The sequence below is a fragment of the Dromiciops gliroides genome, chromosome 4 (assembly GCF_019393635.1).
Source record: "Dromiciops gliroides isolate mDroGli1 chromosome 4, mDroGli1.pri, whole genome shotgun sequence".
Taxonomy (NCBI): domain Eukaryota; kingdom Metazoa; phylum Chordata; class Mammalia; order Microbiotheria; family Microbiotheriidae; genus Dromiciops; species Dromiciops gliroides.
The window spans coordinates 440,543,937-440,566,954 of NC_057864.1; the positions used below are offsets into that span (position 1 = coordinate 440,543,937).

At 47.7% G+C, this 23,018-nt stretch overlaps 2 protein-coding genes and 1 pseudogene across 2 annotated transcripts; 1 reads left to right on the forward strand and 2 right to left on the reverse strand.

The window, feature by feature from the left end:
* Window positions 1–77: 77 nt before the first annotated feature.
* PPM1J (protein phosphatase, Mg2+/Mn2+ dependent 1J) lies at window positions 78–6,204 on the reverse strand. Its single transcript, XM_043964246.1, has 10 exons — window positions 5,870–6,204; window positions 4,446–4,560; window positions 3,699–3,995; window positions 3,172–3,284; window positions 2,820–2,904; window positions 2,266–2,384; window positions 1,978–2,041; window positions 1,237–1,344; window positions 821–972; window positions 78–379 (listed from the first exon to the last, which is right to left on the reverse strand). Exons 1-10 carry the CDS (start codon window positions 6,187–6,189, stop codon window positions 232–234), a joined length of 1,521 nt encoding a protein of 506 aa, XP_043820181.1. The 5' UTR covers window positions 6,190–6,204; the 3' UTR covers window positions 78–231.
* On the forward strand, window positions 6,036–21,646 carry TAFA3 (TAFA chemokine like family member 3). Its single transcript, XM_043964247.1, has 7 exons — window positions 6,036–6,156; window positions 10,197–11,038; window positions 12,627–12,713; window positions 13,069–13,184; window positions 14,332–14,481; window positions 17,825–17,949; window positions 20,751–21,646. The coding sequence occupies exons 4-7, from the start codon at window positions 13,070–13,072 to the stop codon at window positions 20,760–20,762; spliced, it is 402 nt and encodes a 133-aa protein (XP_043820182.1). The 5' UTR covers window positions 6,036–6,156; window positions 10,197–11,038; window positions 12,627–12,713; window position 13,069; the 3' UTR covers window positions 20,763–21,646.
* LOC122726505 lies at window positions 16,797–17,657 on the reverse strand (annotated as a pseudogene).
* Window positions 21,647–23,018: the final 1,372 nt, after the last annotated feature.

The window sequence follows — 23,018 nt, forward strand, 5'->3', positions numbered from 1 at the left end:
TCGGCTGAAGGCCAATCCCCTCCCACTTTCCGCTTTTCCCCAAAGTAGAGACGCACGCAATTTTTGGGTCCGTTTGGTTTATTTACACACAGTCCTGAGTATGATAGAAGCAGCCGACAATCCCTGCCAGTGAAAGGGCTACGGAAGAGTATTACGGAACCAGCGGCAAGGTCTGGGCTGGGGAGGAGCCGGATTCTGAAGAAGCTGAGGGAGGAGGGGGACCAGGGTCTCTTAAGTATAGCTGCCGGGCCCCCCTAGTGGGACGACGAAAACAGAAATATCATCGCCAGAGCCCATTTTGTTATTGGGGAGCCGCCAGCCCTGCTCCCTGGAGATGCCCCTGGCCCCCAGGACCAAGGCTTGGGCCAGTGCAGTGTACCTGCCAGAAACATACATGTACTCGGATTACCTTCATGTAAGAATAAAACTAATGATCATAACGACGGTGGGACCTTACATTTGTATCATCTCTTTACTATCTCACAAGAGTTCTATTTAAAGTTAGTGTTATTTACAGATATAACCTTGAGAGCCACAAAGACCTTGGAGATTGTAATCTAAGCCATTTTATGGATGAGGCTAAAGAAACAGTGACTTGCCCAAGGTCTCATGGCTGAGATTTTGTATTATCACAATTTTACAAGTGAAGGGATTAAACTAAAACCAGTGCTCTAGGTCACCTAGCTAATGAGTGGCCAAGTGGTAAACCAAAACCAGGACTTGTGGTGCCAAGTCCAGTGCTTGGGAAACACAGGCGAGTAACATGCATGGAGACATATAGAGTTTGGTTTTCCTCTGTCACTTTTCCACCCAACCTCACCTGCTGGGGTCGTTGGGCTCGTAGCTGGACAGTACTTTGTCCACGGTGGCAGCCACATCTTTGTCACTGCTGACATCCCATAATCCATCTGTACCCAGGATTAGCACATCATCTGGGCAGTGTTCATACTGGGTAAGGTCATATACCTGTACCTAGAAAGGTGAGTAAGTAGGTAGGTGGGCCAGATAGTCACTGAGGGGTGGAGGGTGGGAAAGTCAGGAGGGCAGGGCAAAGGGCTAAGGGGGGATGGGAATTGTGTAACACTTGAAAGGAGGCCCTCGATAAAAATTTTCTAGATAAGAAATTCAAGGGAGCAATTGTAGGGATGGAAGATTTGAAAATCGGGGGAAGAGGAGTGTGAAGAGCTCAAACAAGTCAGGAGGTCTAGGTGGGGTGGGAGGATCATTACAACTCACCTCTGGGAAACAGGAGAGGAAGGGTTTGACAGGCAGAGTGGAACTGCACACCTTAAGATTATGATCACCCAAACCCCGGGTCACTCCAATAGTGGCCATTACCCGAGCCTGAAAGGAATAGGCACTAATTTACATTCTTCCCCACAACCTAGGTCTTCTGGACCACTTGTTTACACTGATTCTCTAGCTCTATCAAGGATTTTTAATGACATCTCCTTGTAGCCCCCCTCCTTGTTCCATCTCCTTCCCTCCATTCAACACCTAACTACCTACTACTACTACACTACTACTACTATACTACTACTACTACTACTACTACACTACTACAACAACCACTACTACTACACTACTACTACACTACTACTACTATACTACACTACTACTATACTACTACTACTATACTACTACTATACTACACTACTACTACTACTACTACTACACTACTACTACAACAACCACTACTACTACACTACTACTACTATACTACACTACTACTACACTACTACTACTATTACACTACTACTACAACAACCACTACTACTACTACTACACTACTACTACTACTACTACACTACTACTACTATACTACACTATTACTACTACTACACTACTACTACCTCTACTACTACCTACTACCTCCTCCTCCTATCACGACCTACTACTTACTACCACTGTTGCTGCTGCTACTGCTCCTCCTCCTCCTCCTCCTACTCACATACACACTTCCCCATGGGACTTTACCTTTTTGCCTTCTCCACAAACCAGGGGAAACCTGAGATCTTCCAGTTCAATCTTTTTATAGGCCCTGAGGAGGGGGAAGTAGAAGTATTGCCTAGATATCAAGGTACTTTATCACTCTAAGACCACCCCAACTCTCACTCAAATTCCCTGGGAAAGGAGTATCTGTCCCCACAGTCCACCCCCAGCCTCTGTCCAGGGCATCGAGGGACCTGAGTTATCAAGGGGAGGGTATCCCACTGATGGGGAGATGAGTGGACCAAGCAGTGACCCACAGAAAGGCAGTGTTACCATCCAGTCATGCTCTGGTCCCGATACAGCATTCGCTGACCCAGCTCTTTTGGCTGAACTCTCCGGGGGAACTCGAGGTGGGTGAATTCATTGCCCAACAGCTCTGGCTTCAGGAAGCCCTGATGGATTGTGTCGGGGGTTGGTGAGGAATTGGGAGATCAGGAGGGTCCTGGGGTTTTATCACATCATCCTCTGCTCTTGCACACATAATTTATCAGCGCAAGGTCACTTTGTCCCTCAGGGAACAGCAGTGTATGACTCCCTCCCAGTGACTAAAATAATCCCCTTCCCATCCAGTGGATTTTCTTCCCTCTCTTTTACTTTAATCCCCTTCTTCATCTCTAGGTGTAGGATATGAAACTCAAATGGCCTACATTTCTTCCCATCAGATTATCCCTCTCAATTTAGACTTTTATCAGCCCAGAGGGTAGCTACTCATTACAGGAGAAGACACTGAGGCAAAGTCCGTGTAGGAAGTAAAGGGCATGGTAGCCCTCGGGAAATTCTGGGTCAGGAGAGGTAAAGGGGAAGAATGAGGGTTGGGTCTCACTTACAAGGAGTTGCAGTCTCTGTCTTTCCGTCTCAGGGGTAAACTCCCGAGACATTGGAATGATGTCCCCATTTCGGATAATGATAGCCCTAGGATGAAAAAAAAAACAATCTCCAGGACTGAGGAGGCTCTGGCCAGATCTCCCCAGCCCCCTTTCTCTACCCAGGCCCTGCCCAGACCCTCTCCCAATGAATTCTCACACAATTCTTCTGTCTCTAAGTGCCACCCACTCCTGCTATCTCTGACTTCCCATATCACCCCTGCCTTCTTTATGCCTGCAGTTTCTTTGTTCTCACAGCCACTGACCTTCAGCCCCTAAAACCAGCTTCCTCTCCATTCTCCTCATCCCACCGTACCTGCTGTCTCCAGCATTGGCCACATACATCTTCCCTAGGAGGTAGACCACAACCAGGGCACAGCAACCCCCTACTGCATACTGACTCCTCTGCTCTCGAGCCATGTACTCATCCTGCCACCAGGGAGAGGTGGGAGAAGTGTGAGGGCAAAGAATTGGAATAAAAAGGCTCATCTGAACCACAGGGAGAAATTGTGACCCACATCTGCCTCTACCCCCAGTTCAACCTGACTGCATCATTGGCATGACAAAGGGATGCAATGCTGGGGCCTGCTTAGGGAAGAAGAATCAGAAATGGATGAAATCCACAGAGCTGGGAGAGAGGAAAGAAAACCTCTTCATCTCCCTTTCCTCAATTCTCTCCAAGGCTGAGCTTATAAGAGATTCTTTGGACCTCTCTCTTTTGGGGACAGGGGTTAGTCAGTCTCATCCCCTCCACCCACATCTGCCCTCCCCCCTTGGGTCAACAATGACTCCCTCATGGGGGCTAAAGTGTCTCCCCACCCAGATACTCTTCTTGACTCTCACCATGAACTGGAAGGCATGCTCAATGGCTCCTACCACTAGGCTCTCATGGGTCACCTCTTTCTGCAATGGCCAGCATGGCTGAGACCCACCAGGGCATGAGGGGTCCAAGGAGACAGAGGCCTCGGTAGTGGATGGAAGGCAGAGAGGGGGTGGAGCAGGGTCCTGCAGGATCTCCACCAGCCCCCGAAGCTGCTCCCGAATTTGTCGATGAAGGAGTCTAGAGGCCATTGCTGCTGCCCCACCTCCTGCATGCCCATCGAACAGGCCCCAGTAGTGGAAGTAGAGCCCTTGGTGGCCCTGAAGAGAAATAATGGAGAGGGGGATATGTGTAGGAGAAACTTCTATGGGACCAAATCAAGTCAACAAAGGATGGGATCAGAGAAAAGCATCAATGTCGGTTTGACCAGGCTAAAAATTAGGGTCAGAAATCTGAGGCTAGATAGAATTGAGGCCAAAGGTCAAACTAGTAACCAGCTCACTAATTAACAAGTGGTAGAGCACTCTTTGTGCATGAGACTTAGTAAACTGAAAACTAAAGAATTTTTTAATGGGGGCTCAAGGGCAACTCTAGGAATTTTTTAAAAATCCATATAAATATCAACAGATTTACAAAAATCAAAAGCTGAAGATGAGCAAATCAAAGCTGAGCAGCTGGTATTAAGGTTTGGGCCAACATGAGGAAACAAGTTTCCCAAGCAATTTCATATTTCCGAATAGTTGGAAAGGTCAGGGGCATGAGAAACTCACCTGGTCCTTGGTGGATTTCCCTGGCCCACCCATCCTGGCCTGTTTGCCTTCAACATAAACCACCTCACAGCATGCCTGGTCCTCATTATGCCGACTCTTGCCTGCATTAATGACCCTGTCAGGCCAGATGAACCACATCAGACTGGACATACAGTCAGGGACCCAGAATAACACCCTTCCCCCCATCATCTTTAGCTTGCCAGCCAAGTGCTGAAAGGTCAGAGCTGGCCTGGGATACAGGCCAGAGAGAGGCACAAAGATTGGAGGGAAGGAGAATAGACACAGAGTATTGGGGGGGGGGGGGCGTTGTTCTACTTCCCCATCTAACTGAAGCCCCACCTACTACCTCCCCTCACACTTAATCTTTATAAGGGAGCAGTCTCCTTCAGTTAGAAGGGGTCTTTAAGGAAGTATTATCATGGGGATGGGAGATAGAAGAGGAAAGGACAGGAAATTTTATTTTCTGTATCCTCCAGGAGGTAAGCTAAACCCTCTCTGGGTTGTTTCTTCCTCTACTTCACTGTAGATCCTAAAATGGGACAGGGAAGGGTCTCTAGTCCTCTGCAAAATGGGGAAGTGCAACTACTCAGGAAAAAGGGAATTATAGGGGGAGGGGAAGACACCCCTCCTTACGACCTGGGAACGATCATGCAGGGCCTATGTATGGGAGGGGGCCGAATTACGTCACTACACCTTCCTTCCCTCTACCTGCTCCATCCCACTTGAAGCTTTTGCTTTCCCGGCAGAGACATTAAAAATGCATCCCAGGCTGGGAAGCCGCCCGATTCCTGACTCCGAGACCGCAGAGTCAGCCGCGGCCCTGGCTTTGCTGGATGCCCCGAAGGAGCTATCCAGCCTTCCCTCCCTCTCTCGCTCTCCACCTGCCCCTAGCACCTCGCGCTACCTCCCCCCCACCCCAAGAGAGCAAGGCCGAAACTTCGAGTCCCAGGCTATTTCTGGGTGTGGAGGGGGAGGGGAATGGCTGGCCCCGCGGCCAGGAGTCGGCTCAGGGGTTGCTCCCTTACTCCAGCCTAGTTCCTCTATGAACAGATACCCTCTTTTTCCCCTCTCCCTCACTCATCTATTAACTGCTGGCTTGCTAGCCGAGAAGCGACCAATTTATACCACAGGTTCTCCAGCCTCGCCCTCTCCCTCCCGGGCCAGGACGGTGGGGTGGGAATCCCAGAGAAGAGTGGGGGCTGTGATAGGGTCCCTGAGTGGTGAGACTTTGGGGATACCAGCCCCGAGCCGAGACTTCTGGAGTCGGGGCATCCTAAAGAGAGATAGGGGTCCGAGGGGCAGGAGGAGGGAAGGAGAGCGAATCTCAGGACTTCGGGGGCAAATTTGGGGGTAAGAGGGAGTATCTTGGGGGGTCCGGGCTCCCAAGATGCCATTCCGGAATGGGGTCAGGGCGGGGGGCTCACTCGGCATAGCCCGTTCTCCAGGGCAGGCGGCGGCCTGTGTCCGGGGGGCTCTGCACGACCCGGCCAGCGTGGTCTTCGGCTCGTCTTAGCCCCGCGGGGCTCAGCTGCAAGAAGGTCGGTCGAGAGAAACTCCCCCGGTGGTCCACAGCGCCCCCAGATGCCCTGGTCCCGCTTTCAGCCCCCGCCGCAGGGCTCCGGGCTGCCAATGGGGGAGCAGCGGAGTTGGGCGACACTGGGGTAGGGAGCTCATTGGACCCAGTCCCCGATGGGCCCCCGGAGCTGACCAGGTGAGCTACAGCTGAGCGCACTCGGTTTAGCATGCTGCTATCCTTGGCCCCGCCCCCAGCCTTGGACCCACCCCAACAACGCCCCACCCCTGAGGGTTCTGGGACGGAGGTGCTGACACCAGCACTACTGATCCCGGAACAGAGCGAGAACCTAAGCTATGCTTAATTCTCCATCACTGGCTTCCACTTCTCCCAGGCCAGCGGGGGAATAGCATCACCTTGCCCTGTGTCCTGCCTCCCCCCCCCCCACCTTGCTTCAGTTTCCCTTCACTGACCTGAGAAGGAAATGGGTCACCTGTCTGTAGGAAGTATCTTGGGACTCCAAGTGTACTAGGTCAGACTTCAACTAGGAGTCCCTTTCTGAGTAGCTGGAAACCAATGAACAAGAGAAAACCCAAGAAGTTTTGTAGTGGATGTCTCTAAGAATAGGCACCACCTGCATACTAGGCTTGAAGGGGGACCTTCCTGAAGGCAAAGTTGAACCAGATTACCTCAGTGCCTTAGCTAGGTGGCTGCCCTGAGGAATTAAGTGTCAGCAACCTCTGGGTGTGAGGCTGCCTGGTGACCTGGTGTGACAACACCTCTGACTGAGACTACACCAATATGGTGGCGGGGGAGGGGGAGAAGGGGGGAAGGTAATGATTTTGGATATGAGCAAAGTAACCGGAATTAGTGAATTAATCTGTACATGCAATTCCCCTATGGTCACTTCTTGTGGCCAAGGCACCATTATCACTCTTTCTTTCTCCCTCCCTCCCCACCTCCAGCTTCTAAGCCTAGCAACCTCCTTTCCTTTTGGTTGCTATAGTCTCACATAGTCTCACCCTGTTTTTCCAGTATCAGAGATCTGAGGGGATCCGAGGTTTTTTGTTTGTTTGTTTATTTTTTTAGGGGAGGAAGTGGTATAGGTGAGATAACTGACAAAGTAAATTCAGCGGGATGCTGAGCCTGTCTTGTAACCACCACTGGAGGGAGACACAGGCTAAGCTAACTATCTGGGGGGGGGGAGAGGAAGGATAGCACAACAGGTGTATAACAGAATCACAAAAAAAGGGAGAGACTAAAACAGGGAGAGAGAGTCAGGATATAGTACAATAAATTATATATACCCAAAGGATCTGTGATTTCATCAGCTTGGGGAGTTCCTTCTACCAAAGGGGATTACAAACTGCCTACAATCTAACTAGAGATACAGAAAGGTTTATGACTTATTCAGGGTCATTCAATTAGGAAGTTTCAAAGGCTCAGGTCTTCCTGACTCTAAGCCCAACACCCACTAATCACTAAGCCGTGGTGCCTTCTCACTCCTCCCCCTGGACCTAAAAAGATCTTAACAAATGTTTGTTGAATTGAACTGAAGGCATAGAAAAGAATGTCACTGCATGTCAGTTTTTCAGAAACACCCTGGTTCTTATTATTCAGTGTTTCTGGGGCATCTCCCAGCTTTCTTGTGTTACCCAGCAATTCTTTATGCTTTACATTCCTCACCCAACTACAAGGGATATATATATATATATAGGCAGGATCTTGTAGACTTAGAGTGTAACTAAATAAGCTAGTCAGTCATTTCACCTTATTATCAAAATCTCTCCCCACCCTGGCTTTGCCCAAATATCTCACCCCTAATCCCTTCATCTTTACTCCCCTAATTTTTATGAATCTTTTTTCTTTTCTTTTCTTTTCCTTTTGGGGGGGGGCAGGGCAATGAGGGTTAAGTGACTGGCCCAGGGTCACACAGCTAGTAAGTATCAAGTGTATGAGGCTGGATTTGAACTCAGGTCCTCCTGAATCCAGGGCCAGTGCTCTATCTACTGTGCCACCTACCTGCCCCCCCCCCCCTAATTTTTATGTACAGAATTCAAGACTTTTAAATCTGGGAGACCACCTAGTCCAATCCATACCTGAACAAGGGGATACCAGCAAGTCACTTTGCCTTCCAACTTTGAGATTCTTTGATTCCGCGAATCACCCAGACTTACTGCCCCCCAAATCTACTCTAATAATTATCTCCTGGGGATGACAATGAATGAGATCTAATTTCTCCACTATTAGCCAGATTTTCTTATGCCATTCACCTCTGATAGTTAGACTTCAGGATGTTGCTTTAAGTGAGCATTGTGTCATTATTGTGGAGGGAGAAGGAAGAAGAGAAGACAGTGTGGTACGGTGGGGAAAGCACTGGCCATGAAGTCTGAAGACCTGTGTTCAAATTCCTCTTCTGATGCTGACTGTTTAAGTAACCTTGGACTAGTCGCTTAACTTCCTGGGTCTGAGATTCTTCACTAGCAAAATCAGTGGGTTGGATTAGATTGCCAAAATTCCCTAGTTCCTTTCAAGCTCTAAGTGCCAAAAACTGTGCTGGGTGCTGAGGATACAAAGACTAAACTGAAACAGTCCATACCCTCGAGGGGCTTACATTCATTAGGATGTAACACCTACATAACTATGTAATAATAATAATTAATATTTACATAGTGCTTAATGTGTGCCAGGTATGGTGCTAAGCGCTTTACAGTTATTATCTCATATGATCCTCACAACTCTCCCCATTTTACAGAAGAAAAAAACTGAGGAAAATGGAAGTGAAGTGACTTGTCTGTGGTCACACAGCTAGTAAGAATCTGAAGCTAGATTTTAACTCAGATATTCCTGACTCCAGGTCCAGTGCTCTACTCCCTTTTGTTGTTCAGTCAATGCCCAATTCTTCCTGACCCCACTTGGGGTTTTCTTGGCAAAGATACTAGAATGGCTCCTTCTCAAGCCCATTTTGCAGACGAGAAAAATGAGGCAAACAGGCTTAAGTGACTTGCCCAGGGTCACATAGCTAGTGTCTGTGGCCAATTTGAAATCAGGAAGATGGGTCTTCTTGATGCCAAGCCTGGGACTCTATCCACTGTGCCTCCTTGCTGCCTGATCTACCCACTAAAAATGAGGTAATTTGACGAGGACACTAGCCACTAGGGCAATCAGGAAAGGCTTTATGTAAAAGATACTTGAGCTGAATTTTGAAGAAAAACCAGTCGTCTAAGAGGAGGAGAAGTGAGGAGGCACAATATGCCAGGCATGAGTGACATTTCCAAGAAAATGAAGTAAGAGCATCAAGTAGTCCAAGACTGCTGGAAGGAGAATAATACATGAGAAGAGTGGCGTGGTAGGAAGGGCTAGGTTAAGAGCTTTCAATGTCAGAGAGTTTTTATTTGATCTTAGAGGTAACAGGGAACAATTAAGATTTATTGAGTAGGAAAATGACATGGTCAGACCTATACTTTAAGAAGAGCACTATGGCAGAAGGATAGATGTGGCTCCTAGAAGCCAAAACACTTGCTAATCAGTCAGGTTTCCTTCCATAATTAGGAAGCTTTTCGCTTGAGGTCAAAGACAGTAGTGGGTGTGGAGAGAGATAAGGTGGTCTGATCAGCTGAGCATAACCAGACTGACCGGGCAGTCAAAACCAGAATCTTAACTCTACCCGCAACGGATTTTTGGCTGAGAACAGACCAGAGTCTAGGAGTACAATGGCCATGGGTCCCTGGGGAGGGGCTGGAAAAGGTCTAGCCAGGGGTTAAGAAAATGGGGGCACATTAGTCCCCCAGAACACGGCCTTTGTTGCCTTGTCCTAGTTACTTCTGACTTTGGCTGCTGACTTGGGCTGTCTGGGGCAGTCCTATAGGGTGGGTATCTTTGGGCAGGGGAGTCCAAAGCTCACCCTATCCTTGAATCCCCGCCTTGGGGCCAAGGCTTCGTTAAGTCCTTGACAGAGTAGGTTTTTTGTTTTGTTTTGTTTTGTTTTACACATTGATTTCACCGATTCCCTCTTTCTAGTCTCCATGAACGTATGAAATTCAATTTTATTTCTTAAGAAAGGAATTTCTTTGGTTTCAAGTACTCAGTTAGGAAAAGGATTCTTTCACAGCTGTGTTCCTAAGCCCTGGGTGACTGCATTAAAAATACATGTCTATAAAAAGTAACACTTAAGTCCCTCTTTGCACACCCGCCCCCATGTTGCACTCTGGGTGACTGTCTACTTTGCTTACCCTTAGTCCCAGTTCTGTCAACACCTCTTGCCCCTCCCTCCACCGCTCCGAAGGCGCATCGGGGAATGGACCAAAAAATGGTGACATTTCAGAGTTGGAAGGAACCGTAGAGATCCCCAGACCTTGGGACCTGGAGTCGGGCGTATATTTCCTCCGAACTTGTTAGTGTGAGTTTAGCCAGCTTGGTAATAAAGGTTACCTCTAGCATACAAGAGCAAGAGGCAAGGAAGGGACTGGGAACCGGCGGGGGATGGGGGGCGAGGTGTTCCCCAGTCTCTTCCTTCCTCGCGTGGCCGCCAGAGGCCGCTGCTACCTGGTCCCCGCTGGCCGCCCCCTCGCAGACGCTGGTCCCGCTGTCCCCGCTGTCCCAGCTTAGCGGGGCTCGGCAGCGAAGCGCTGCGTCCTGGTGCGCTGCGTTCTGGTGCGGGGCGCCCGGCGCTGTCCCAGGTGTAGCAGGAGGCTGCTGGCGGTGGGACCGGGCGAGGGGCCCGCAGCAGACACATACGCAGCGGCTGCGCGCTTTTTAACCTTTCGGGCCGGGAGAACCAGAGAGAGAGGGAGCTGAGCAGAGCTCTGCAGAGCTGGGCTGGGCTGGGACCGGAGCTCCCCAGTGCCCCGGGAGAGGCACCCTCGAAGACAGCGAGGCTGGAGCCCAGCTGGCCCTAGAGCGCAGCGACTTGGTGACGGAGATCCAGCGGTTCCCGACAGTGCCCGACGGAACGAAGCGGGGCAGCGCAGCGTCTGCAAGGCGGCAACGGTCCGGACCCGGCTACAGCCTCTCAGGTCCCTTGGTCCTCGAGTGTAGGAGAAGGGGCGACCTCTGGTTCGGTGGGCAGACGCGGCCGCAGGTAAGAGACACGAGGAAGGCCGGGTATAGAGATCTGGAAGGGTGTCGAGAGAGGCTGGGACAAGGAGGGGGAGGGGAAATTGAAGGCAGTCCTGTCCCATGGGCTAGAAAGAGACTGGCAGTTCCTGATGCCCCCATATCCTGACCCGAATTTCTTCTGTAAGGCAGAGCTCTGTGTGCTACTGAGGAAGAGGAGAGGAGGGTCTCATTTCTTCCGAAGCCTGGGGTAATGATTTGGTGCCATAAACATCGGCAGGACAGGAGGAGAAACTGAGGCAGAAGTAGACACCAAATCCTTTGATGTCGTAGCGGAAACACGCTCAAGGAGAACCTACTTTCTCCAGTTGTTAATGAGAGAGGGAGTGGATGGGCGGAGGAAGACTTGCAAAGGGCCTCATCGAGGGCACTAATCTATCTCCTTCCAGCATCCTTCCCTCAATGTACGCACAGCTTTCGGCCCCTTGGAGCTAGGAGGGAGGCATTCCTGTAGATTGGGAGAGTTGGGGGAATGGGCCAGCAGACAATAGAGGTATGGGAGATAATCCAAATGAAACTATTTTTAGGCAGAGGGGAGAAGTAACCAGATCCTAGCCGAGTAGCCTTTCAGATCCACAGAGCTCCTCCTACCTCCCAAACTGAGTGGCTGTTAACTTCATGGGCAAAATGGACACCAAAAAAAGGATTCCCCTCCCCCCAGCGCTCTTCAAAACACCCTATATTCTTTCTACTAGGGGTAAAGTGAAATCTGATCACCTATGTCAAGGTCATTGACTCCATCCGCTACTCATGTGGAACTGGGAACAAAACCAAAAAAGGGTCCCTCTCCCGACTTTGTGGTCCTGAGTATCATCTTTATGCTTTAATTCTTGCCACCCGGCCTGTGTGTGTGTGTGTGTGTGTGTGTGTGTGTGTTGTGTAGAGGGGACCCCTTGAAAGAAAGGATAAATATTGGGGTTCTGCTCTCTGGGGAACAGAGACCTTGTGTGATCTAGAATAGACAGGGATGTGAGGACAGAAGTGGGATTAACTCAATTTATCCTTCAAGGAGAAAGTGACCAGAGACCCTCCAAGGGCTGGGACTGGGGTAGACAGGGAATTAGGGATAGATAGGGTAGAACCCAGTTCAGGGTCCCTGAGGGGGGGTCTCAATTCCTCTACCTGTTACCACTAGGAAGGACACCATTTATGCCCCTCAGTTCCCATGAGAACAGTTACCCAGCCGATCCCAAGCTATTCTATCCCCTCATCTCTGGGGAAACACAGCCCACAGTAGGCACAAAGGATTCCTCAAGTCCCCTGTCCCTAGATCTCCCATCCATTGGTGGGAGGGGGAGAGGAGAGGCCCTCACATAAGCATGGAGTATTTTTGACCTGAGATATTTGAAGAAAGAGGAAATACATACGTTCTCAAGGTAAAGGGAAGGAACAGGAATGGTTTAGGACCCCTGGAAATTTTGCTGGGGAATCTGGCTTCTGAGGGATTTGCCTGATTGACTTTAGTATCCAGCACCCCACAACCCCAAAAGTATCTTCCCTGTCTCTCATTCCCCTTTAACATTCGCTCTCTCCCCACCTTCTTCTTTTCCCAGAGACCCCAATGTTTTCTCCCACTCACCCAGGTGGAGTTAGTTTGAGTCCAGTGCATTTGCAAGCAATAGTTGGGAGCCCAGTAAGAGGTGAGTCAGTGAGAGATGGGCCAAATTAAAGGGAGGGAGCTAAGGCTTGGTAGAAGGAAGGAAGGAAGAAAGGGAGAGAGGGAGGGAGGGAGGGAGGAAACTGACTCCATCTTTTTTGTGTGGGCTCCAACTCAATCCTGTATTCTGAGAGGCTTTTTTCCCAATTTGTCTCCCCTGGTTTGGGTACCATCCTCCTATTCCATGAGCTCTATAGGGTTCCCTCCATTTCCAGCCTCCATCAATGGTATATTTGGGAACCCTATCCTGGTTGGGATTGAAAGAGGAAGTAGAGCATAGGAAGTATTGGAGTTTTACCTGTTCCATCCCCATACATCTCGTGTCCTCTTTTCTTCAGAATGAGTGAGAGAGACTTTCGGAGCTCGAGCACAGGGGTCTGTCTTTTGGTGCTCTGCTTGACCACACTGTGGGCACGGCTGGCATTTGCCTCATCACATCCTCGGACTCACACAGGTTTTTGTTTTTGTTTTTTTCTGGGAAAGGGGACATGAGGAGTGTATCTTTGAAAGGCATGGTCCTTTTGGAGAGGTTTGGAGTTAAGATGAAGAGGGGTGTCCTTTTCTTGACTGCAATCACAGTTTGATTAACATGACCTTGGACCCTGCCTCAGGGGAATGGAGAAAGACTAGAGAACTAGGCACTATCCATCCTGAACAGCTACTAGGCTTAGTGGGTAGAATTTCTATAGCTTTATTTCATTTGGTGCTGCTTTCTGTCCCCAGGCTTAAAAAAGAAAAAAAAAAAGAATAAGATCAGGTCATTCCATAGACCACAGGAAAGATGCCCAATGGCTGCACACAGTAGTCCCATCCTGGAGAGAAACAAGAAAAGAGGCTTTAAAGAGGAGAGTGGGGATTCAAGGGTTAAGTCTGGACCCCTGTCCTAATTCTGTGGTTTTCCTTCTGGAATAGTGAAAGCCTATGTAATCAGATAATCCTCCCCACTCATTTGTAAGTCCCTTAGTCCTCTTTATCCCCCCACACTGTGAAGGCAAGATGGGGAGGGGCTGTAGGCTCAGTCTCTTTGCCCTGGATGGGTAGGGCTCTTTGGAAGGTGTGGTCTCAGTCTCAATCTTGGGCTAAGGACTCCTACAGAAGAGTGGGGGAGTATTCTGAAAACACCCAGGAGGATTTCTAGTTCTCTCTCTCGTTTTTTTTTTTAATAAAAGTATTTTATTATTTTCCAGTTACATGTAGAGATAGCTTTTAGCATTTTTTTACATAAGATTTCCAATTTCCTATATTTCTCCCTCCCTCCCCTCCCCCCTCCTCTCCCCCAGACAGCAGGCAATCCGATATAGGATATATATATATATATATATATATATATATATATATATATATATATATATATATATATATATATATATATATATACACATACACACACATACATACATACATACACATATATATATACACATACATACACACACATATATTCTACTTCTCTCTTAATGGAAATCATTTAAAAAAATATATCCTCTGCCCTGAGACTGGGGGGCTAAGTGTCAGGAGATGTCTACCATGGCCCTGTGGGAAGGAGGGGGTATTGGATGAGTGAGAAAGGGCAGCATCCTTGCTGACATTTCTTTTTCCAGTGCATGTGGAACGTGGCACCTGTGAAGTGATCGCTGCCCATCGATGCTGCAATCGCAACCGAATTGAGGAGCGATCCCAGACAGTCAAATGCTCCTGCTTCCCAGGCCAGGTGGCAGGGACCACTAGGGCCAAGCCCTCCTGTGTGGACGGTGAGTGACTGGGCACATGGTCTGGAGGGAGGGGGATAGCAAGACTTCCTGAGACCCGTGAAGGAAACTGTCAGAATTCCAATATCATTTCTGGCTTTGTGAACTGAGAGAAAGTTCTCTTTCCTGTCCCTGGTTCTACTGCCCATATAAGAGATTATTGTAATGATAACTGACAATGGTAAGGTTAATAACAATAAAAATAATAATTCTTTCCATGCACATAGCATGGAAGGCATTGTTATTCCTTCTTTCCAGATGAGAAGAGCCTTTCTTGCACACTTAGCCCTTCACATTTTTACCTTCTCATACACCAAGCCTTACACCCTCTTGAACGCTTCTCCCCACATTCACCTTTTTATACACTTGCTTCTTGTATTCTCCTCTCATGCTATACACTCATACCCACCCCTTGGATGCCCACCATCACAAATGCATATAACCTCATACTTTAAGAACAGCCAGGTGGTGTGCCATAGTGGATAGAGTGGTGGGCCTGGAATCAGGAAGACTTGAGTTCAAATCTGACCTCAGACACTTAGCTCTGTGACCCTGAGCAAGTCACTTAAGCATGTTTGCCTCAGTTTCCTCATTTACAAAATGAGCTGGAGGAGGAAATGGCAAATCACCCCAGTATCTTTGCTAAGAAAATCCCAAATAAGGTCATGAAGAGTTGGACATGACTGAAACAACTGATCAATAACCCATACCTTCACTTCCTTATATACATAGAATAAGATCTCTCTCTCTCTCTCTCTCGCTCTCTCTCTCTCTCCCTCCTCAGACACAAACACACATGCCCATACACATTCACATCTCTTTCCCTTTCTCAGTATCTCTCTGCCCCTCTCCTTTCTCCTTCTTCCCTCCCTCTCCCTTTCTCTCTCTCCTTTCTTTCCTCTCTCCTTTCTTTCTCTATCTCTCCTCTCTCTTATTTTTCTCCCCTCTATTTTCTCTCTTTTCTCTCTCTCTTCTCATACTCCCCGCCCCCCATATGTAAAACTATACGTGGTCACCTTATTTCTGTCCCAAGTTTGGGGAAAATTAGCTGGGGCTTCTAATATATTTGTTACTTATAAATTAGAAACTTTAGCACCAGTTTGGGGCATTAAGCATTTATTAAAGCATACCAAGTGTTAGTAAAAAGAGAACACCTGGCTCAGAAAGTTAAGAAGCCTATCTAGACACCACCTCGGATTCTCAGGCCAAAAAGAGGAAGTTCCTGTGCCTGTGAGATCAGAAGCTACCTCTGGGTCCGGACAAGAATCAGCCCTTACACACTGCTCCAAGTTAATTGGCTAGCATCATCCAAATCCATTGGATCACTGGACTTGAAGGCGGTCCATGAGCAGAATTTGCTGAGGTCAGAGAACCCACTCCCTGAAAGCCAGGCTCTCAGGTAGGTGTGGTTTCAATCAAGTCAACTTCAAATGAGTCAATCAGCAAAGTCAATCCAATCAATTTAATATAATCCCCTGGGGGACGGAGGTGGGGGTGGGGTGGGGGGGTGGAGTGGGGAGGCACCTCTGGGAGTTCCAAAACCCATTATTTTCTCACAACCCCCAGCATGAATGCTCCAATAGATACCTTTTCACACAGTTATTCTGGCACCTTATACACCCAGGGTAGGGACTCCTTTATTTTTGTCTTTGCATCTTCAGGGCCTAACAGTGCCAGGTACATGGAAGACACTTTGTGCTTGCTCCCTGATCATTCCCTTGCCTATTAATACTCTTGTATATTCATGAACTTATTAACATGTGCATGATTCCAACCTCCCTCACACATTTGCTCATGCACAGAAGCAGAGACCCAGTTGTACTACCACAGGAAAGGGCTATGTGGAGGAACTGCCTTCACACCGGTGACATGGTTGAACTTTAGAGTCACCATAGTGATGGATTGTTTTCGTCTCCTGCCCTTGGTTGGCTCAGGTTGTCCTTGCAAAGATGAAGAGATTACCTGGCTTAAGTCACTACTAGGCTTCAGTCTGAGAGGTGTCCCTTCTCACCTCAGCCCTCCTGGACATGGAGATAAAGGATGGTATTGGCAGAGGGCATGTGCTGGGCTTGGGAAGCTGGTTCCCTCACAGCTCTCTATACCACAGGGGGTTTGTGCATAAAGGTCTCTCTCTTTTTTAAACAAATTTATTTATACATTAATGTTGAGGGCTGTACTAGAGTTTAAGAAAAAAGGAAAACAGTATGATACAGTCCTGTACAGAAGAGAGAAGACAGGTTATGAGGAAGGAGAAAAGATGCATGCACACACATACACATACACACAAGATGAAGGGAAGATAGGCTGGGTGGCCAGGGTTAGGGGTCCTGGCTAGTCACCTGCTTCTTGTGGGTTTCCAGCAGGTACTTTTTTGTGTGCAGGGCAATGAGGGTTAAGTGACTTGCCCAGGATCACACAGCTCGTGTCAAGTGTCTGAAGCCAGATTTGAACTCAGGTCCTCCTGAATCCAGGGCTGGTACTTTATCCACTGTGCCACTTAGCTGCCCTTGAATTTTTTTTTAATTTTTAAAATTATTTTTTCTGGGAAATGAGGGTTAAGTGACTTGCCCAGGGTCACACAGCTAGTAAGTGTCAAATGTCTGAGGTCAGATTTGAACTCAGGTCCTCCTGAATCCAGGGCTGGTGTTTTATCCACTGTGCTATCTAGCTGCCCCTCTAGCAGGTACTTTTTAAAGACTGTGGGGTTTGTCCAAAGTTCAGCAGCATGTGTGTTCAATGGGCTGTCAATGTTGGGTTCTCCCAGTAGGCTCTGGATAGATAGTAGAATGGTCCTGACATCATACAGAGCTGACCACTTGTCCTTGAGGATGTCCAAACACATATTGCCTTGGGTGTCCACATTAGGATGGTAACAAGGTGTGACATATTTCACAGTGGGAACATTCTGGGTAGCCACTAGGGAACTCCAGGGAGAGCTTGTACCTCAGGTCTTCATATACTGTCCCAGAAGCCCCATGGATGGTCTCAACCCATTTGGAGAGATTGTCTGACTCTGGGAAGGCAGAAATTTCTTTGTCTCCAGACATCATTAGGGTCATCAATTCCTGCTGTAACCTCTTGCCCACGAATCCTCAGGCCGCACCTGCCTCAGGCTTGGCTCCCTTACAAGAGGCAGCACTGACAGTGGCCTAGTCCTAGTTGAGGTTCTGCAAGGCCATGGGGGACCAGAGATAAAGCAAGAGAAACTCCCGGGTGGCAACTGCTGAAAGTCTCTCTCATGGTCCCGTCCAACAGCAGGAGGATGGACCTGGGCTCTGCTTCTTGTCACCCACACATGTGTACACAGAGTTCAGTGCTGACCCCTCGACACTGTCCACTCCCACAGCCTCCATTGTCCTGCAGAAGTGGTGGTGTCAGATGCAGCCCTGTCTGCCTGAGGAGGAGTGTAAGGTGCTCCCAGACCTGTCTGGATGGAGCTGTAGCAGCGGGAACAAAGTCAAAACCACTAAGGTATCTGGGAATGGATCCTCAGCCCCCTGACTCTCATTATTCAAGGACGAAAGGAAAAGAGAGGGACGTTCCTGGTCGCAGCCTGAGGAGGGAGGCCAGTGGTGGGTGTCTAAATGGTGGGGATGAATCCATGGAGATGCCCTAGGTCTGATTTGATCCTGAAAACTAATCGGGATCTGGATTTTAATCTTGTTTCTACATCTAAGGTGCTGGGTATCCTGGGCAAGTTCCTGTCTCTTCCATATATCTTCCCTCTGCCCCAGGTTTAGAGAGAAATTCTAGAAATCCACCCTTAAGCCTCACTGATAGAGAGAGAAGTCAATCTAGAAATCAATACCTGATGAAATGATATGGGATAATATCAGAGACAATCCCATTTCCACTAGAATTCCTGGGGTCGTAGCCTCCCTGCTTCCCCACCTTTGGTCTAGGACTCCTTCCCCCACCCCTCCTCATCTTAGCTCTCCCTTTATCCTCCCGCCCACTTCCCTCTAGGTTGACGGCTCTGCCGTGCCAGAGCCTGACACGATTATTATTTTCATGGTTTGCTGCCTGCCCCACAGAACAAGGGGTAATTAAAATTTTATCAAACTCATTAGCAATTCCATGTGTGCCTTGCTTAATCAGTCGCATCATTCTCTCATCACCATTTATACAGGCGAGTGAGGCTTCATCTATCTATGCCAGAGCTGCTTCCCAACCTTGCTTCTGCTAATGCCTAAACCCAGAAATGATTGTGGAGAGAGAGAGAGAGAGAGAGAGAGAGAGAGAGAGAGAGAGAGAGAGAGAGAGAGAGAGAGAGAGAGAGAGAAAGAGAGGGGAAGCTTTGTGAAGCAGCCTTCAGAGTCTGAGGGGTTATTATAAGGATGACAGTCAGCTCTTCTCCATCTCCAAAGAGACTGAGTAGGAAAACCTGAGTTCAAATGTGTCTGGGATACTTTCTAGCGGTGTGATCAGAGGCAAATCACTTAACCTCTCTGTGCCTCAGTTCCCACACTGTAAAATGCCTCTTTCACAAAGTAGAAATCAGAAAATGTTGGTAAAGTGCTTCAAAGGACTCTTTCTCTCTCTCCATATATATATATATATATATATATATATGTGTGTGTGTGTGTGCATATGTTTATATGTATATATTTGTGTGTATATGTAGATGTGTACATGTATATCATGACTTGCAGTGAATTGGATTTAAGTGAGGGAGGGCTGTACAAGGTCACCAACCTCACTCTCTCCTCCAGAGCCATCTGGGTCCACTGGCAAGATATACATCAGGACGACTGGTGATGGCCTGGGATGTTTAAGGCAATTGGGGTTAAGTGACTTGCCCAGGGTCACCTAGATAGTAAGTGTCTGAGGTGAGATTTGAACTCAGGTCCTCCTGACTCCAGGGTCAATGCTTTATCCATTGCACTAGCTAGCTGCCCCTAGCAGCACTGGCCCTAGAGTCAAGAGGACCTGGGTTCAAATCTCACCTCAGATACTTACTATCTAGGTGACCCTGGGCAAGTCACAACCCCAATTGCCTTAAACATCCCAGGCCATCACCAGTCATCCTGATGTATATAACTTGCCACTGGAAACAGATGCCTCTGAAGGAGAGAACGAGGTTGGTGACCTTGCACTGCCCTCCCTCATTTAAATCCAATTCAGTACAAGTCATGACATTACCCCGTTGTTATGGTCCTCTTCAATAATGAAGGAGAAATGGGGACAGCTAGGTGGCATAGTGGATAAAACACTGGCCCTGGGTTCAGGAGGACCTGAGTTCAAATCCAGCCTCAGACACTTGACACTTACTAGCTGTGTGACCCTGGGCAAGTCACTTAACCGTCATTGCCCTGCCCCTCCCCCCAAAAAACAAGAATGAAGGACAAACAACAACAACAATATGTGTAAATATGTATACACATATATACCCACAGACATATGTGTGTAGGTATGTATGTGTATATGTATATGTGTGTATGTGTATATACATCATCTATTATAATTATTTGCAAGTGAGAGAGAGGCTATGGAATCTTCTTGTGATCTTTTTAAGAATGAAGGAGGTACCCCATGCCACTTGAAATATTTGCTGTCACTTTACAAAGATTGGATTTGTCCAAGTCTCTATAGAGCCCCAGGGGTTACCTAACCTTATTTTTGTTCCATGCACCCCTTTAGCAGTCTGGTGAAGTCTGCAGACACCTTCTTAGGATGCTGGTTTTTTGTTTTGTTTTGTTTTGTGGGGCAATGAGGGTTAAGTGACTTGCCCAGGGTCACACAGCTAGTGTCAAGTGTCTGAGGCTGGATTTGAACTCAGGTCCTCCTAAATCCAAGGCCAGTGCTTTATCCACTGCGCCACCTAGCTGCCCCAGGATGCTGTTTTTAAATGCATAAAATAAAATACATAGAAATACATGGGAGACCAATTATATCAAAATACAGTTACCAAAATATTTTTACAGAATGAATTCACTGGAACCCTGAAATCTATGCACAGGTCCCAAGTTAGCCATTGCTTTAAAGAGAGCCTGGCTAATTGTCTCTGAGATGCCTGTAACATAGGGAGTTACCACCCAGTGAAGAGTGGGAACCCTTGGGTTCCTTTTCGCAGGCCTGGGCTTATTCCACTCCTCTCTACTCAGCATGGCCAGGGTTGTAGATCAGGGGAAAGAGTCAAAAGACCTCTAAAAGGCCTTTTCATTGTTGGGAGTTAGTGATTTCCAGGAGGGGTGGCTGCTTCTCTCTGAGATGGTGGGTGGTGAGGGTGGATTTGGGCATACCCATACCTAACTCCTCATCCTATTTTTCAGGTCACCCGATAGCCCTTGGGGATACATTCTACCCCAGACAGGAACAATGCAACCATGAGCCAAAGAAGGCTTGAGAGGAGCCAGGCCCCTAAACGATGGGAATAACTAGAAGCTCTTGGATGGGGCTGCTTCATCAAAATGACAAGGCAATGGAAACACTGTCCTCTGGTGGACCTGAACGTCATTGCGATGCCCTCTTTCCCATGGGTACTTCCATTAAGCAAGCAGCAAGTGTTTCTAGGGTATTCTCTGTGGAGAGCTCTGTGCGCAGTGAAGACATATATGACATAATTCCTGTCCTGAGGAAGCATATGGTCTAGCTGGGGAGACCAGACATACACAGGAAACCATCATGGATAAGTGAAAGCTAGAGATACTTCTCTGAGCTTGCTGGAGGTCAGGATATTAGATTCTCTGTCTTTCAGGCCTTCCCCTCTTCCTGGGCTTAGGGTGGCAATCTGGGGCAATCACATTCATTGTTTCCAATTGAATTGAACATCCTCATGAAGCTGCTGACATTCTGAAGGAAATCATTCCTCTCATCACCGGTTGGCAATGACACCTCATCCGTTTTGGATGAGTGAGAGGCGTATGGGAGGATAGGAGATAACAACATCCCACTAGATTTTGTGCAATGAGGTATCCTGTCGGGCAGTTGCTTTCAAAGAATTGTGGAGTGGGATCTTATATGAGCCTCCTTAAAAGAAGAAAAAGTCCTTAAAAGAGCATCTCTGAGTAGAGCAAATAACATAGCAGAGTGATATAGAAAGGACACTGGGCTTGGAGTCAAAACCTGGATTAGAGTCTTTTTTTTTTTTTTTAAAGATTCATTTTTTTTTTTTTTCCGGTAAGGCAATTGGGGTTAAGTGACTTGCCCAGGGTTACACAGCTAGTAAGTGTTAAGTGTCTGAGGCTGGATTTGAACTCAGGTACTCCTGAATCCAGGGCCGGTGCTTTATCTACTGCGCCACCTAGCTGCCCCTGGATTAGAGTCTTTTACTAGCTATGGGACCTTGGGCAGCATACTTAACCTCCACAACCCAAAGGTTTCTCATCTATTAAATCAGATATCTCTAAGGTCCCTTCAAAGAATTCTTTATTTTTATGATTCTATGAGGTTCTTTGAGATAATGGATATGAAAGCATTTTGTAGTTTTTAAAGTCCTGCAGAAAGGTAAGAGTATTACTTTTACATAATCCAGTCCCTCTCCTTTTTTTTTTTTTTTTTTAGTGAGGCAATTGGGGTTAAGTGACTTGCCCAGGGTCACACAGTTCATAAGTGTCAAGTGTCTGAAACTGGATTTGAACTCAGGTCCTCCTGAATCCAGGGCCAGTGCTCTATCCACTGTGCCACCTAGCTGCCCCCCTTCTCCTTTTTTTTTTAAAATAACAAATGAAGAAAGTGAGGTCAGAATGGCTAATTGACTTGCCCAAGACCCCACAGCTAGTTTTTCCATCTCTCTAAAGCCATTGTTTTCTGTCCATCTTATGAGTTGGGGTTCTGACTGGAATAATATTGAGGAACAGGGTATTTAAACAAGGGTTGTTCATCATGTAGCTCTTTTCCTAAGTATAGGAGCCTGATGTGCTCTGACTCAGGGAAGGGAGGGCATAAGGAATAGTGAGATCAGAGTGGAGTTGTCAGATTCTATTTCTATTGTTCCTACTATCCAGGAATCTCTCATAGAGGGCTGGATAACCTCTCCAAATCTAACTGCACAGTCTAAGAATACTGGCTCAACCCCAATCCCTGAAAAGTCCAAAGGATCTAGTTGATCTTCAAAGGTCATCTTTATCCAGATGTTCGAATACATTTTGGGTGATAGTGTTAATGTCCACCTATCCCTTATCCTTAGGAATATAGAAATGAGAGGTGTGTTTCTCTTATCTACCAAAGCCAAGTTGGTGCAGGGCTTATAGATCCCCCAGAGTTCAGAGTTGGAAGGAGGCTTAGCGATATCTTCCCCTTGTTTTGCAAAGGAATGAGGGACCCAGGAACAGAGAAGCAAAATAAATTGCTCGAGGTTGAATAGGTCAGTGGCAAAGCCAGGACTGGAACCCAGGTCTCCTAAAACTCAGCTCCTTTTTCCTCTACACCACATGCCCTCGAAGCCAGAATCAGAAGGGTCCAAGGATGGGGTATGGTCTTTGGTGGAAACAGGTTTGGGTGGGACTGGGGATACTGAAGGAGAAAGTGGTGAATAAATAGTCAAGTGGAAGAAAAAATGAACCTTTGTTGAAGAAGACCTCTGGGCCACAGTCACGCCA

Excerpts from the sequence above, each read along its gene's own strand:
- TAFA3 (XM_043964247.1), top strand. The coding sequence starts at position 13,070 with ATGAGTGAGAGAGACTTTCGGAGCTCGAGCACAGGGGTCTGTCTTTTG. Across the intron at positions 13,185-14,331 it reads ACATCCTCGGACTCACACAG|TGCATGTGGAACGTGGCACC; the intron begins GTTTTTGTTTTT and ends TTCTTTTTCCAG. Across the intron at positions 14,482-17,824 it reads CAAGCCCTCCTGTGTGGACG|CCTCCATTGTCCTGCAGAAG; the intron begins GTGAGTGACTGG and ends CCACTCCCACAG.
- PPM1J (XM_043964246.1), bottom strand. The coding sequence starts at position 6,189 with ATGCTAAACCGAGTGCGCTCAGCTGTAGCTCACCTGGTCAGCTCCGGG. Across the intron at positions 2,905-3,171 it reads GCCAATGCTGGAGACAGCAG|GGCTATCATTATCCGAAATG; the intron begins GTACGGTGGGAT and ends TTTTCATCCTAG. Across the intron at positions 1,345-1,977 it reads TTTGTGGAGAAGGCAAAAAG|GCTCGGGTAATGGCCACTAT; the intron begins GTAAAGTCCCAT and ends TATTCCTTTCAG.